Genomic DNA, 15,237 nt, shown 5'->3' with positions numbered 1-15,237 from the left:
GCATCCACAAAGAAGATCTTAGGTGCTGCCACATGGGCAGATCAGGAAACAAGCATTGACAAAGCCAATAGGTATGGCTTTAATGGGACAGTGCTATCCTTCTCACTCCAAGTAACTGACTAATATCCACCACTGAAATAACTTCATATAATTTACCATATTAATTCACCACTAATCCTTTGTAGGCTTCCTGAATAGCGTGCGTCAACAAGCGCTATACAAGTACAAACCTTTGTCCTCCTCTATCCTTCTGTTATCATTCCAAATAACTGACTAACCGATCCACCACTTAAAATGTACTCGCATGTTTCACTATACTCATTTAACACTAATCCTCTATGGGGCCCGGCGTAGCGTGCTACTCGCCGAAAAAGCGCTTTGACGCCTTGTCAGGGGTAGTAAGCACTATATAAATGCAATTACAATACAATACAATATATAGGAGATAAAGAACTGAATGCGACAAATAAATGACACTGTACTTTGCAGATTAAATATAGTCCATCATGCACTCGGATGGAAGCACTTCCTGGAAGGCGGAATGATACACTACAGATCCAGTAACATGAGGTAAGAGCGTTATACTTCTCTGGGTGGAGTCAAAGCTCATTAGGTCCATTTTAACCCCTTGGCCGCGGGGGTAATTCCCCCGCTGTGCTGGGGGCGCGCACAGCGCCCCGGTGCTCATGACGAGCTCGGCTCGTCATGCAGCACGGTGGCGCTGTGCTCATGACGAGATGAGCTCGTCATGACCACGCCCGTTTCTTTAGAACGCTTAGCACAGCTCGTCATGAGCATGGGAGGGGTTAAAGAATTAGTAACAATTCTTACAGCCCGCTGCACTCTCAAGCCAGACCTAAATAATTTAATTACACAAGTCCACAAAAGCCAACTCCTTATGGCACCGTAACGGGCTCCCTACCACCTCCTTTGGTACCGAAATACAGCCAGATTTAGAGGACAGTGAGCCCCTAAAATCCCAGGGCCCTGGTGCCACGGTACCTGCACCACTAAGTCCCTGAATCTGTAGGCTGTAGGATGGAGAAGTGTGGCTCACTGGTTAGAGGCGGCAGACCCGTAAGCAGAGAACGGCCCGGGACCAGGGTTCGATTCCCGACGCGGCAGGGTCGTGGACCAGGGTCAGCGGACTCGATAATTCTCGCCTCGGTGCCTACTCTAGTCAGAAACCACACTCGGCAACTCTGGGCATCAGCTTGCCTCATCTTCACAACGGCCCCCCAGATCGCCGGGGATGCTTGGTCGCACCTTAGAGATACCCATCAGGGACCATCTCTCAGGGTGAGCCAGGACGGGTTCCCCAGCGGTCGAAGCGTGGAGATACTCCTCCGGGAGTCGATTCCTAGCGCTATATAAAAAATTAGGCCAAGCAGCCGAGAGACCGGTTCATGCAGGCCATGCTGTCGTACACCTGAATTTCACCATTTGTATTAGTTAAGCAGGGGAAGGGCTGTGGGGACAAGTCGAATGGGATGAGCACCAATTAATACGTATCAATCTGATCTTTGTTGAGGAGTTTAATCAAATACTAAAATAATTATATTTATTCAAACTGTGCGGCATCCTTTCCGTTGCATAAAGAAGAAAAACCTCAAAAATATTTATAAAATATACAGTAAAATGAAGAGTTGGGCACATTCTTAAAATGGAGACCCTAAAAACTTAGTGCTTTCAAACCAATGGAGAACCTGGCGGCGGTCACATTTCAGGGAGTAAGGACACTGGCGCTGGAGACAAAGATAAACCATATTTTTCCACACCGAAGTCAGCAAGTGGGTTTCCACACAATGCGACTCAACCCGAAGAGATCACTGGACAGCTGAAAAGGTGGCAAAAATATTTCAGGCCTTTAAATGTGAAGTGACGTTGGAACACAAGAGGGTCTACGAGCTGGTGAAGGGGTCGCTCGTCCATAAGAAGCTCTCGATACCTCATGAACATCCAGGCCCTGAAGAGACCCCAGCAGTAGATGTTGCTGGCTTCCATCATGCAGTGTAATCTTGTAGGAGTCACAATAATAATGTGGTCCTTCCCGGACAGCGTAAAGCATGTTCCATCTCACTCAGTCATTCCTATGGGACATGTGGTGGCCTTTCCACCACATGTCGATTGTTTCTTACGCTGTCGACACACAACTACTTATGATGCTAACACAAGACAGAGGCCAAGCAACTACCCGGTTCTCCAAATGCTTAGAAGAGGTGACTGACTGAATGTCTAATCGCTGCCTCAAGCTAAACGGGACCAAAACAGAGTTCTCATGGTAGTAGGCAGAACACCATCCTTATGGTCACACACATGGTGGCCTGAAACTCTAGGCCAACTGCCTCTCCCCAAATCAGAAGTTAAAAACCTCGGTATATTGCTTGACCCAGAGCCGACTTTTGAAAGTCCGATTCGGAAGGTAGCAGGCAAATGCTATGGGAATATGAAAATTCTGAGGAAGGTCCTAGACCTACTACCAACGAAATCCCGGAAAACTATAGTACATGCGGTAATAACTTCACAGTTATATTACGGGAATGTACTTTACCTAGTAGCTACTAAAAGGGGTCTTGCCAAACTACAAAGAGTACAAAATGCGGCAGCATGGATGGTTCTGCCAAGAAGAGCGAATGGGAGGAAAGCATTGACAGCCTTACACAGGCTCCCGGTAGAAAGGAGAATCGCTTTTAAGGCAATGTGCCATTGCCATCGTATTTTAGAAAAGAAGAGCCCTAGATATTTGCAACAGCTAATAACCCACTACATCCCAGGACGGAAACTAAGGTCTATGGGGATGGCACAGATCACTGTCCCAAGAATATTCAGAGCTAGAATGGGAGCTCGCTCATTCAGGTATCGTGCAGCCGTAATATGGAATGCTCTACCACTAAATCGAAGAACAGAACCATGCGAAAGCAGTTTTCGTAGACAGCTAAAAACATGGCTGTTCAGGCAAACCAGATAGACGTACAGGTTAGGGAGCTCTACACAGCATAACAGTTTAGGTGGATGACCGCTTTCTCCCCCCAGAGTATGTTTTTTTGAGTGCTGGCACACACTGGTGGTGTAACCAGGTGCTCTACAAATGAATAAATAAATACAATTTCCCTTGGAAGTGGGCTGTGATGTTGCAATCAGTCTTTCAAGGTGCACTGGATACCCCTTCTACGCCATGACACATGCGGACCAATCCATCAATGGCTCTGCTATGTCTGAATAACATGCCATGCCCTGGGATGGTCAAAAGTGCTCTTGGGTCAACTTTCACGCATTCGTACCTTGAAAGACTACCAGTCAGACAGAATCACCCATTGGAGTCTGTCCGTAGGAAGCTCTCCTGTCAGAAGACACGCGTCATTTGAGGATGCTCGCCTTTACTGTTGCTGGGGCAGAGTAGGGAAGTAAGGTGCCTGAGTGTTCATCATCCCAACAGGCGTCTTAAAGGAAGTCATGCCGATGTTCAATTTGCCGGACAGGCTAGCATCCTGGGGTAGTAAGAAGTCTGCTTGGGTATCCAGGTGCACCGTTCCACCTTGCTGTGGGCCTGTTGCCAGACTGGCGAGATGTGCTGTTGGAAAGTCACCAACTCTTGTAGGAACACTGAGAACCGATGGTCATCCATAATGGTAGAGCCACCTGGGAGCTTATAGAACAATACTGCAGCAGTCAAAAGTAAGAACCATGCAAAATGGGGACATAGAAGTCATCCATTGCTACTATAAAGAAGACAGAGTGTCTCTCTCTCTCTCTTTCTCTCTCTCTCTCTCTGTCTCTGTCTCTCTCTCTGTCTCTCTCCCCATTGTGATGATAGGGGCGTTAGGAAAAGCGTTGACTAAAGCATATTCAGGGACACTTTGTTCTACCCTAGTAAGAACATCTTGTGTCTCAGCAGTGCCCTTGCTTTGGTGGTCTCCGAGTACTAGGGTTAAGGGTTGGTGCCAGAGATGTTTGTGCCTTTCACTAGCACCCCTTTCAGTATTGCAAATTTCTCTTGCATACCTTCTGATGATCCCAAGAGACCATTCTGGACTGTGATGTCCAACCTACTAAAAACATGTTACTATGTCCCAGGATGTTCATCTTCAAGCTACTACAACCAGTTAAAGGCACTCAACCATCTGAAACGCGACCGGGAGACTGATGTAGGAGCGGGACACAAAACTTGCTCGAGATGCATAGTGACACATATCAGAGTGTTCACCAGCTGTAGTTTACTGAAATCTGTGATTGAGAAGTTGCAACTGTACTTATAAAGTTTTTTTGTCTATATCGCCGTTATATGCCTACACATTCGCTCATCGTACGCTGTTTTTCTCAGTGGAAATAAGAAGGTGTTGGATACCTCAACCTTTAAATAGTTTCAATTCAGAAACAGAGACCTATATGCGCCATCCGAAGATTGCCTTACCCGTTTGCTTTCTTCGTTCATAATATCTGCCCTGAAGAAGCCTAACTTGGGCGAAACGCATTGGCTGTGTTGATTGTTCATCTTTTTCAAGATACTTTATGAAGATTGCAATAAAATCATCTCATGAACATCAATGAAGGACTACTATTCATTCATGAACGCATATAAACATTTTGTTGGATATTTTCTCTGTACAGTTTGTTTTTTCGTTGCCTCTCTATTCTTTGTTTGTTTGTAATATTGGGGTTCTCAGGCAGTGGACCTAAGAGGTGGGCAACGTTGGCAAATAAGATTTTGCTGTGACTTGTGTATATTGTGGGTAGTGCAACCTGTAAATCCTTACTGCCTTTCCTTGCTCTGTGAACACCCTATTTTGGTAGCTAGGGGGTGCCCACACAAACACTTCAAGATCTGGAAGCGGTGGGCGGATTACCGAGGGCTGTTATTGGATCCGCCATCGGCAATGGAGGTTCCTCCCCTGGGATAACTCATTTGGGCATCTGTGGACAGTGGGTGTGCGGGGTTGGGACCAGAGGGGTACACCCCATCTGTTATGAGTCTACTTTGTGGTAAGGGCTGTGCGGAACTTGTGCGATCAGGGGGAGGGAGTTGGGGTATTCATTTCATTGTTTCATATACATGTTTTGATTTCATCTGAAAAAGTCAAAGTCAACATACTTCTGAGATTTGATTGAGCAGCTGTCTCTGGGGTACAGAGCTCTGCAACAAATGTGCAATTTGCTAAATAAAAAAAAATAAAACTATGGGGGTATTGGGCCTTGACGGTTCATTACCACACGCATTACAACATCTCACTGTTTCAGCAAATTCTTGCAAACCATACAATTAGCGTCTCCCCTTCGTTCATACGTGCCTCCAAGGTGTGTCTTTTGCTTTATATGAGCAGGTTTGAGGATCTCGGAAATTTATGTCCTCAAGGGAGGATCACGTTAAAGACCTGCCTTCTACCAAATCCAAAAGATTGAAATCCAATATTCATAAAGACCAGAGATCGCTGGGGGGTGACTCCGTGAACGTTTGCTGCAGCTGGCGCGAACTGGACCGGATGCGCCACGCTTCCCTACCTCCCACGCTCCTGTGACCTGACATTACCGCTGGTCCTCCATCGCGGCCAATCAATAATACCAGCGTGCGCTGCAGAATCAATGGACCTCATGAAATGCTGAGTCAGCGTCTCATTGTTTCCAGCAGGAAATGAGGCTCTTTTCTCCTGCCAGTCCTCATTTCAGAGCTGTAGGAGAATATTTTCTACAGCAAAGCAAATTTAAAATTAAAAAAAAAACTGATAATTTGTTGACAATGCAATACTCCTATCAAACTATGTTTCATATCGAGTATATGCCAATAAAAAGTTCTTTGAAAATAAATAAATAAAAACATGTGTCAAACTATATAGGTCCGGCCATGCGGGTGCTGGACACACGAAGCTTGGGTACCAGCCTTAAACTGGAGCAATGCCCAGCAGCAAATCATCTCTGCTGAGAGCGGGTTATTTAATTAAATTGAGGATATTTCGGAGGATTCCAGCACAAGAGCCATCTTCAGATATCAGCAATGGAAAGGTGAGGCTGCGATGTTGTTGGCGCATAGGTCGCATATAATCATTTCACTTCCTGAACATCGCATCCAGACAGGAATCCCAATAAAAGGCCAAGCATTGGCAATGCCAAAAGTTCTGGCTTTAAAAGAATGTTGTACGGGAATGTGAAAGATTACAAGTAAGTAGCATGGATTTATTATGTATGTGTGGAAGCAAGGAACGGCAGACTAATATTGGTGTAAATTAAAAGGTCAGGTGGCAGTTGCACTATCAAGCCAGTCCTAAAAATCCATGTAAATTATGGACTGCCCTCCCTCCTCTGATCTGTGCCGCTGTCAGACAAGAACACCGGAAATGATCTCGTTATCTAAGACCCTTTAGTAACATTACAATGTCCGGTGTATGCCCCTGAAAGTTCAAGCTCAGGCAGCTGGATAAATAAAATGATCAGAGCTGTGTGGAGGACGAGCACTTTTTTGGTGGAAGCACACCACTTCTGGCCAATCAGAACATGCACGCCTGGCTCCCAGTATGTGGGAGGAGCCAAAGCCTCTGTCCTGGTTTTCATCACATGTCTGGTGACAGATGTGCAACCAGATGTACCCCCTAACATGTGTCTGGTAAATTCTTTCAACGCCCCAGTCATTCAAAAAAAACGATTGAAATTCGGCTTACACACCCACATACACAATGGCCTGCTTTGCTCAAGCTTCATGTGCCAAGCTCCAGGTTCACTTTTTGTATAGTTCATTTACCAGCACCGTCTAGTGAGGGCACTGAGGAAGGTTTGCCAGTCCTGGTGTATGGCAGAGTCCAATCTGCATCTTCTGAGAACACGTTCCAGCACTTCTACCATCTGGTGTCTCATTAGATGGCATGCCTACCCCAAGGATGGTGCCCTTCTACTTACAAGTGCTACGTCACTTCCGTACTGTAGATAGCCCATTGGCTCAATGTGGTACAGTTTAACGATGCCAACTTCTTTATCTGAACTCTTCGCCGCTGGCACACTCATGAGAGCGCCACCAGCCTCAGGTGGGTCTCTCCCAGACGCGACTCTTCACGCGGTCACCTTTCATCGCTCGTGCACCCTCTATAGGGCCACACCATGGCCCTCCCTGGGGGTCTGTGCACGTGTTTATTAAATAAATTGTCCTCTTGCAAACGCAGAGCACCACGCTAAACCCCAGGATGGACTGCACTAACGCCCCATACCAGGCACGCTAGCCACAAATATAATGCTGCCAAGGCGGCCACCGGTTTCAGGTGCCACGCATTACCAGCCGCACCATCTGTGGCCTCCACTTGCCCCACAGTCCAGGAGAATAGAAGCCGAAGGGAATAACACTGCCACACACCCTCTTGCGCAATCTGTCCTCAGATCCGGGCGCCATGATGCTTTGGGACACACAAGCGCTACATTAGAGGGTTCACCCCTTTCCTCCCACAGGGGCCACACCAGAGGACCCCGCTGGCACCATCTGCATGATGCCAGGTCAGCGCAGGGCTCTTCCTTGCCATGGCACCAGCCCCCAGACGTCCTCAGCACGCACCAGCTTTCTGTACATATATTATTGCGACATCACCTCATCCTGCTGCTATTGGAGACATTTATTGCCAAACAAGAGCTTTCTCCTGAGGTCAGAGGTCACGTTTTGGGTAACAGGACTTGTCTGGAGTCCGGTGACTAAAGTTTTTCGACAATGTGGCTCGTGCAAACTCTCTCAGTTTTAGCAAATGTCCTGTTTCCGTCTTGGGGCGGCCCGGCAACGAGTTAAACTCTATTGCCAAGTGCTATATAAAATAGTGCTTGGGGTCCTGGAAAAGAACTGTATATGTGTGCTGCAAGCGTAGATACACGCGCCTCGTTCGAGCAGATAACAGGAGCGCGGCGCAGGCCAAGGCTTAGCTCATATCACAGGTGCAGGCTTGACACAAGTGCCAGGCAGGCCTTGTGACCAGGTCGAGCAGGCACGTCCCGGGCACACACAAGGGCCCTCGGGACTTGTACCCCGCAGTAAAGCTCTTTTCTTAGCAGGAGCAGGCCGCGCGCCTCTCGCACTGCCGTGTAACACTCGGTGCGTCCGTCTGCCAAGAATGCGCCGGGACCACTGACCCTGCGAGCCCGCCAGATTCGGCGGGGTGTGAAGAAGGCGCCGGTAAACAGAGGCATGAAAGGCAGGGATTGTGATTCCGCTTGTAAACACACAGCTGAGTCAACCCTGCCCGGATCAAGAACAGCCAAAAAGATGCCCTCGGGTTGCAACAAAACTATTCCTCTACTGAGCACCGGCATCGCAGGTAAGCCGCTGCTGAGGGCAGGTGAGCCGCTGCTGAGGGCAGCTTTCTTTGATTCAGGCGAGATAAAAAGGCTCAGACGGGGCGGGGCGCGGATAAAAACACCAAAACTCAGGCCGGGACAGGAGCGCGCAGACAACACACATCCGTGCCAAGGCGCCTCTCGCGCCAGCCGACAGCCAGCACGTGCTGCCCACGTGCAGGGAGGCTGGCAGCTCAGCTGGAACTTTTTTTAGTTCAAAGTATTTTATTAATTTTTGGTCTACCATGTAAGTATCCGTCAAATGTCTATGTGTTATGCGTGCATCTTTCCGGCTCCCCACACGCACAGTAAAGTTTGCTGGTGCACAGAGAAGACAATGTCTTACTCACTGCACACCTTCTGCAAAGAGGAACCCCGAGTTTCAAGCCAAAGGTACAATCGATCACTCTCATAGCATCTGAAATAAAGAGCGTGTTTACACGTTTAGACAGAAGCTGCATTTGATTGGGCCTCAGAAAGGACGGGTTCACTTGAGCCAAGCCGCCTCTGCTCTCAGACATCTTTGAACCCTTTACTTCTGTGCCATGATGTGCAAACTGCCCATCAACATCCAACCCGGAGCTCAGGTGCCCAAGAACACAGGTGGACTTCAGCCAGATGCCAAGACGCTTGGGGGCAGAGCTAGGAAGTGAGGCTGCACTGGGCAGGCCTGGATTGGCCATCACTGACATGGTGTATCCAGGAATGCCCCTGAGCAGGGCTTCCAAAGTGTATCTGAATGAAAGCTTTAGGTCTCTAGAACCGTCACGTTTTATGCACCTCTGCGGGGCTGACCCCCCCCAATAACTATTCCATTTTAATAGTGGCCCTCAAACTTTGAGCGTTTAGCTATCCGCAAACAGTTTCCTAGTTGTTACTTCTGGCCTCTCGGTGCACTAGAAGCAAGCGCCTCTCTGGTGGATGGAAGAGGGGGGCCCAATTATTGCCCATCAATTTCCACAGACCTGAACCACGCCGCCCGCCTAACCACAACCCAGGCTGCTCCTAGAGACAGCATCTGAGGGAAGGTGGAGCGCGGGCCTACTCACTTCAGTACACCGTTGACTTACAGGGTCGATACAAACCCTTACAACATGGATCCATAGAATAGAATTTAGATGTAGAGCCAGGTATGGTAATTAGTTTCATCTGCTGCGCCCTCAACATGAGTACAACCACCATTACCACCAAACCCACCACCACTACCACACCCACCAACACCACCACCAACACCACACCCACCACACCACCACTACCACCATCACACCACCACCACACCACCACTACCACCATCACACCCACCACCACTACCACCATCCCAACCACCATCACACCCACCACCATCACACCCACCACCATCACACCCACCACCACCACACCCACCACCATCACCACCATCACACCCACCACCACCATCACACCCACCACCACCACACCCACCACTACCACCACACCCACCACCACCACACCCATCACCACCACCACCCCCACCATCATACCCAAGGGAGGAGGTGTGGCGCCGCGGCCAGGGCGACTGACGTTGGAATCTGGGGACCACGGTTCGATCCCCGGCTCCGGCGGCAGGTTAGCCCAGCACCATGTGACTCTGGGCAATAGCTCGCTTAATCTTCCCGACGGCCCCCAGCGCCTAGAGACCCTTACGGGTGATTGTGCGCTTTACAAATGTGGACTTTACTTTACTTTACCCACCACCACCAAACCCACCACCACACCCACCACTACCACCACCACCACACCCACCACCACCATCACACCCACCACCACCACCATCACACCCACCACCACCACCATCACACCCACCACCACCACCATCACACCCACCACCATCACACCCACCACCACCACCATCACACCCACCACCACCACCATCACACCCACCACCACCACCATCACACCCACCACCACCACCATCACACCCACCGTCACATCCACCACCACCATCACCCCCACCGTCACATCCACCACCGTCACATCCACCACCACCATCACCCCCACCATCACCCCTGCCACCACCACCATCACCCCTGCCACCACCACCATCACCCCTACCCCCACCACCATCACCCCCACCACCATCACCCCCACCACCACCATCACCCCCCCCCCACCACACCCGCCCGCTTCATATTCCCACCTCCTCCCTTCTCTGAAGCCCAACGTCCTGTAATACAAAGTCCTCCCTGGCCCACTGCTCAAACTGTGCATTCTGCACTCTTGTTTTACACCACCTACCACCACTCAGCTGGGCTGCCCTACCCCCCAGTACAGAGACATTTAAAGCATTGGCAAAGTGGGCTCTGGCCCATGGTCCCAGTCTTAGGGGGACCCCATTGCAGCCAGTTCTGTTCTGCATAGGTCTTGCTCAGAGGACCTTCAATAATTCTTAAACATATGGTTTTAAATACCATTTCCCTTTATTTTTCATGCTGGGCGATGTGTGAGGGTCTATTACAGACGCTTTGCATAGAAATGTTGAGTTTATCTTTCATTCAAGATCCATAAAAAGAGTTTATTTTAGATTAAAACAAAACCTCACATATGCGAAATGGGAGGGGGTTCCAGAGATTATTTTGCAGTAATATTAGTGAGTTGCTGCTGTGTAACAATATAGAAAACACACGTCACTATCCCTGAATATTAGTTGTAAACACACTTAGAATGTGGACGAGTGTGCCAGTGCTGCCAGTGACCCGGCCAAAGAGGGGAAAAAAGAGATGAAACAAGACCATGAATTTAAAGCTGGGCCGAACAGGGGAACATAGTTTTGGCCCAGGCCCCCCCGAATCCTTAAAATGTCCCCAATGCCTACCCCTCAACGCCCCCTCTCTCCCCACCCCCAGTAACTACCCCTCACAGCCCACCTCCCCAGACCTACCCCCCCCCCCTCACCACCCACCTCCCCCAGCCCTACCCCTCACCTCCCCCAGTCCCCTGTCCTACCCCACTCCCCCCCTCAGTCCTACCCCTCACCTCCCCCCCTCAGTCCTACCCCTCACCTCTCCCAGCCCTACCCCTCCCCCCCCCCCCCCCCGCCCCGCCCCCACTCACTGTTCCTGGCTGGAGCGCCCCTCCTGCAGCAGCCGGTCCAGGGGCAGGCCGGCCTGACCCAGGAACTTGTCCAGGCCGATGAGGGCGCGGTGCATGACGACGAGCAGGAGCTCGGGGGCCCCCCCCGGCGGCGGGGGCAGCTCGAAGGAGCACTCCTCGGCCCACTCGGCCCGGCCCGGGCTCTTCTCGGCCACGGCCGTGCTGAAGCGCTCCTTGCCCAGCTGGATGATGGTGAAGGCGTCGCTGGTGCCATGCTTGCCCTTCAGCCGCAGCCCCCGCGCCCGCAGCACCGTCACCTGCACGTGGGTGGGCAGCCAGGCGGCCCCCGGGGGGGGCTCGGGCCGCAGCAGGGACATGGAGGAGGAGGAGGGTCAGACGGGGGGCATGAAGGGGGCAGGGAGGGGAGGGATGCTGAGGAGAGAGGGGGGAGCGGAGAGGGGCAGAGGGGGGATGGAGGTGAGGGGGCAGGGAGCCAGAGAGAAGGAGAAGATGCGGAGCTGTGAGGGGGCAGGAGGCCTGAGAGGTGTGAAGGAGAAGATTCGGAGCCGGGAGGGGGCAGGGAGCCTGAGAGGTGAGAAGGAGAAGATTCGGAGCCGGGAGGGGGCAGGGAGCCCGAGAAGGAGAAGATGCGGAGCTGTCAGGGGGGAGGTAGGGAGACTGGCAGGGGAGAAGATGCGGAGCTATGAGGGGCAGGGAGCCTGGCAAGAGAGAAGGAAAAGATTCGGAGCCGGAAGGTAGAAGCAGGGGGTGATCAGCTGCTGCAGTCAGTGTCCTCACGCCTGGGACGAGGGTCAGCTGCTGGGGGGGAGGGCTTTAGCTGCTGGGATGAAGGGGGGGAGGGGCTTTAGCTGCTGGGGGAGAGGTCCAGATGGAGGGAGGGCCCTTTAACCGCTGGGGTGAAGGGTCCAGATGCAGGGAGGGCTCTTCAGCTCCTCGGGTGAGGGTCCAGCGGGGGGGGGGGGCTTCTGCCGGTGGGGGGGTGAGGGTCCAGGTGGAGGGAGGGCCCTTGAGTGGTGAGAGCGCTGCCTCCTGCCGCAGCTCTGCCCGGCGGTGAAGTTTGCCGTCCTGTCCTGTCCTGTTTGTGCTCTGAGCTCGGCGCGGCTGGGCGAGGGGGCGGGGTGGGCCGGGCTCACCCTGCAGCGGCGGCGCCTCCTCCCCCCTCCCGCAGCAGCGCAGGCAGCGGCCGGCGAGGGCTCCGCCTACAGCCGCAGCCGAGGCTGGACAGGGCGGAGCGGGGGACTCACTGCAGACACTACAGGGAGGAGCCCACTCGGACCTACAACCCACACTACTGGAAGAAGACTGCCCCTACTACAGCTGGAGGCTGGACAGGGCGGAGCAGGGGACTCACTGCAGACACCACTAGAGAGGAAGGGAGCCCTCCCTTACTACAACCTACACTACTAGGGAGGAGCCGACCCCTACTACAGCTGGAGGCTGGACAGGACAGCAGTGCTGGGACCCCACCGCCTACACTACTATAGAGGAGCCCGCCCCTACTACAGCTGGAGGCCGGACAGGACAGCAGTGCTGGGACCCCACCGCTTACACTACTATTGAGGAGCCCGCCCCTACTACAGCTGGAGGCCGGACAGGACAGCAGTGCTGGGACCCCACCGCCTACACTACTATAGAGGAGCCCGCCCCTACTACAGCTGGAGGCCGGACAGGACAGCAGTGCTGGGACCCCACCGCCTACACTACTATTGAGGAGCCCGCCCCTACTACAGCTGGAGGCCGGACAGGACAGCAGTGCTGGGACCCCACCGCCTACACTACTATAGAGGAGCCGACCCCTACTACAGCTGGAGGCTGGACAGGAGCAGTGCTGGGACCTCACCACCTACACTACTAGGGAGGAGCCAGCCCCTACTACAGCTGGAGGCTGGACAGGAGCGGCGCTGGGACCTCACCGCCTACACTACTAGGGAGGAGCCAGCCCCTACTACAGCTGGAGGCTGGACAGGAGCCGCGCTGGGGCCTCACCGCCTACACTACTATAGAGGAGCCGACCCCTACTAAAGCTGGAGGCTGGACAGGACAGCAGTGCTGGGACCTCACCGCCTACACTACTAGGGAGGAGCCGACCCCTACTACAGCTGGAGGCTGGACAGGAGCGGCGCTGGGACCTCACCGCCTACACTACTATAGAGGAGCCGACCCCTACTAAAGCTGGAGGCTGGACAGGACAGCAGTGCTGGGACCTCACCGCCTACACTACTATAGAGGAGCCGACCCCTACTACAGCTGGAGGCTGGACAGGACAGCAGCGCTGGGACCTCACCGCCTACACTACTATAGAGGAGCCGACCCCTACTAAAGCTGGAGGCTGGACAGGACAGCAGTGCTGGGACCTCACCGCCTACACTACTATAGAGGAGCCGACCCCTACTACAGCTGGAGGCTGGACAGGACAGCAGCGCTGGGACCTCACCGCCTACACTACTAGGGAGGAGCCGACCCTACTACAGCTGGAGGCTGGACAGGACAGCAGCGCTGGGACCTCACCGCCTACACTACTGGGGAGGAGCCGACCCCTACTACAGCTGGAGGCTGGACAGGACAGCAGTGCTGGGACCTCACCTCCTACACTACTATAGAGGAGCCAGCCCCTACTACAGCTGGACACAGCAGTGCTGGGACCTCACCGCCTACACTACTATAGAGGAGCCGACCCTACTACAACTGGAGGCTGGACAGGACAGCAGTGCTGGGACCCCACCGCCTACACTACTAGGGAGGAGCCGACCCCTACTACAGCTGGAGGCTGGACAGGACAGCAGTGCTGGGACCTCACCGCCTACACTACTATAGAGGAGCCGACCCCTACTACAGCTGGAGGCTGGACAGGAGCGGCGCTGGGACCTCACCGCCTACACTACTATAGAGGAGCCGACCCTACTACAGCTGGAGGCTGGACAGGAGCGGCGCTGGGACCTCACCGCCTACACTACTATAGAGGAGCCGACCCCTACTACAGCTGGAGGCTGGACAGGACAGCAGTGCTGGGACCTCACCGCCTACACTACTAGGGAGGAGCCGACCCCTACTACAGCTGGAGGCTGGACAGGACAGCAGTGCTGGGACCTCACCGCCTACACTACTAGGGAGGAGCCGACCACTACTACAGCTGGAGGCTGGACAGGAGCGGCGCTGGGACCTCACCGCCTACACTACTATAGAGGAGCCGACCCCTACTACAGCTGGAGGCTGGACAGGACAGCAGTGCTGGGACCTCACCGCCTACACTACTAGGGAGGAGCCGACCCCTACTACAGCTGGAGGCTGGACAGGACAGCAGTGCTGGGACCTCACCGCCTACACTACTGGGGAGGAGCCGACCCCTACTACAGCTGGAGGCTGGACAGGAGCAGTGCTGGGACCCCACCACCTACACTACTATAGAGGAGCCCACCCCTACTAAAGCTGGAGGCTGGACAGGACAGCAGTGCTGGGACCTCACCGCCTACACTACTATAGAGGAGCCGACCCCTACTACAGCTGGACAGGAGCAGTGCTGGGACCTCACCGCCTACACTACTGGTTAGGAGCCGAACCCTTCTACAGCTGGAGGCCGGACAGGACAGCAGTGCTGGGACCCCACCGCCTACACTACTATAGAGGAGCCAGCCCCTACTACTACTGGAGGCTGGACAGGAGCAGTGCTGGGACCCCACCACCTACACTACTATAGAGGAGCCGACCCCTACTAAAGCTGGAGGCTGGACAGGACAGCAGTGCTGGGACCTCACCGCCTACACTACTATAGAGGAGCCGACCCCTACTACAGCTGGACAGGAGCAGTGCTGGGACCTCACCGCCTACACTACTGGTTAGGAGCCGAACCCTTCTACAGCTGGAGGCCGGACAGGACAG

General features: G+C 53.3%; 1 protein-coding gene across 1 annotated transcript in view; it reads right to left on the bottom strand.

Annotated features, from left to right (window-relative positions):
* The window catches only part of RAB11FIP5 (RAB11 family interacting protein 5), a 261,973-nt gene extending 249,638 nt beyond the window's left edge, over nt 1-12,335 (bottom strand). Inside the window, exon 1 of the mRNA XM_078674488.1 lies at nt 11,362-12,335. Within this exon, the coding sequence (XP_078530614.1) occupies nt 11,362-11,717 (356 nt within the window). The 5' untranslated portion in view covers nt 11,718-12,335. The remainder of the gene's footprint in view (nt 1-11,361) is intronic.
* Nucleotides 12,336-15,237: the final 2,902 nt, after the last annotated feature.

This window comes from Lissotriton helveticus, chromosome 2_1, assembly GCF_964261635.1.
Source record: "Lissotriton helveticus chromosome 2_1, aLisHel1.1, whole genome shotgun sequence".
Lineage (NCBI taxonomy): Eukaryota > Metazoa > Chordata > Amphibia > Caudata > Salamandridae > Lissotriton > Lissotriton helveticus.
This window is presented reverse-complemented; position numbering and strand designations above follow the sequence as displayed.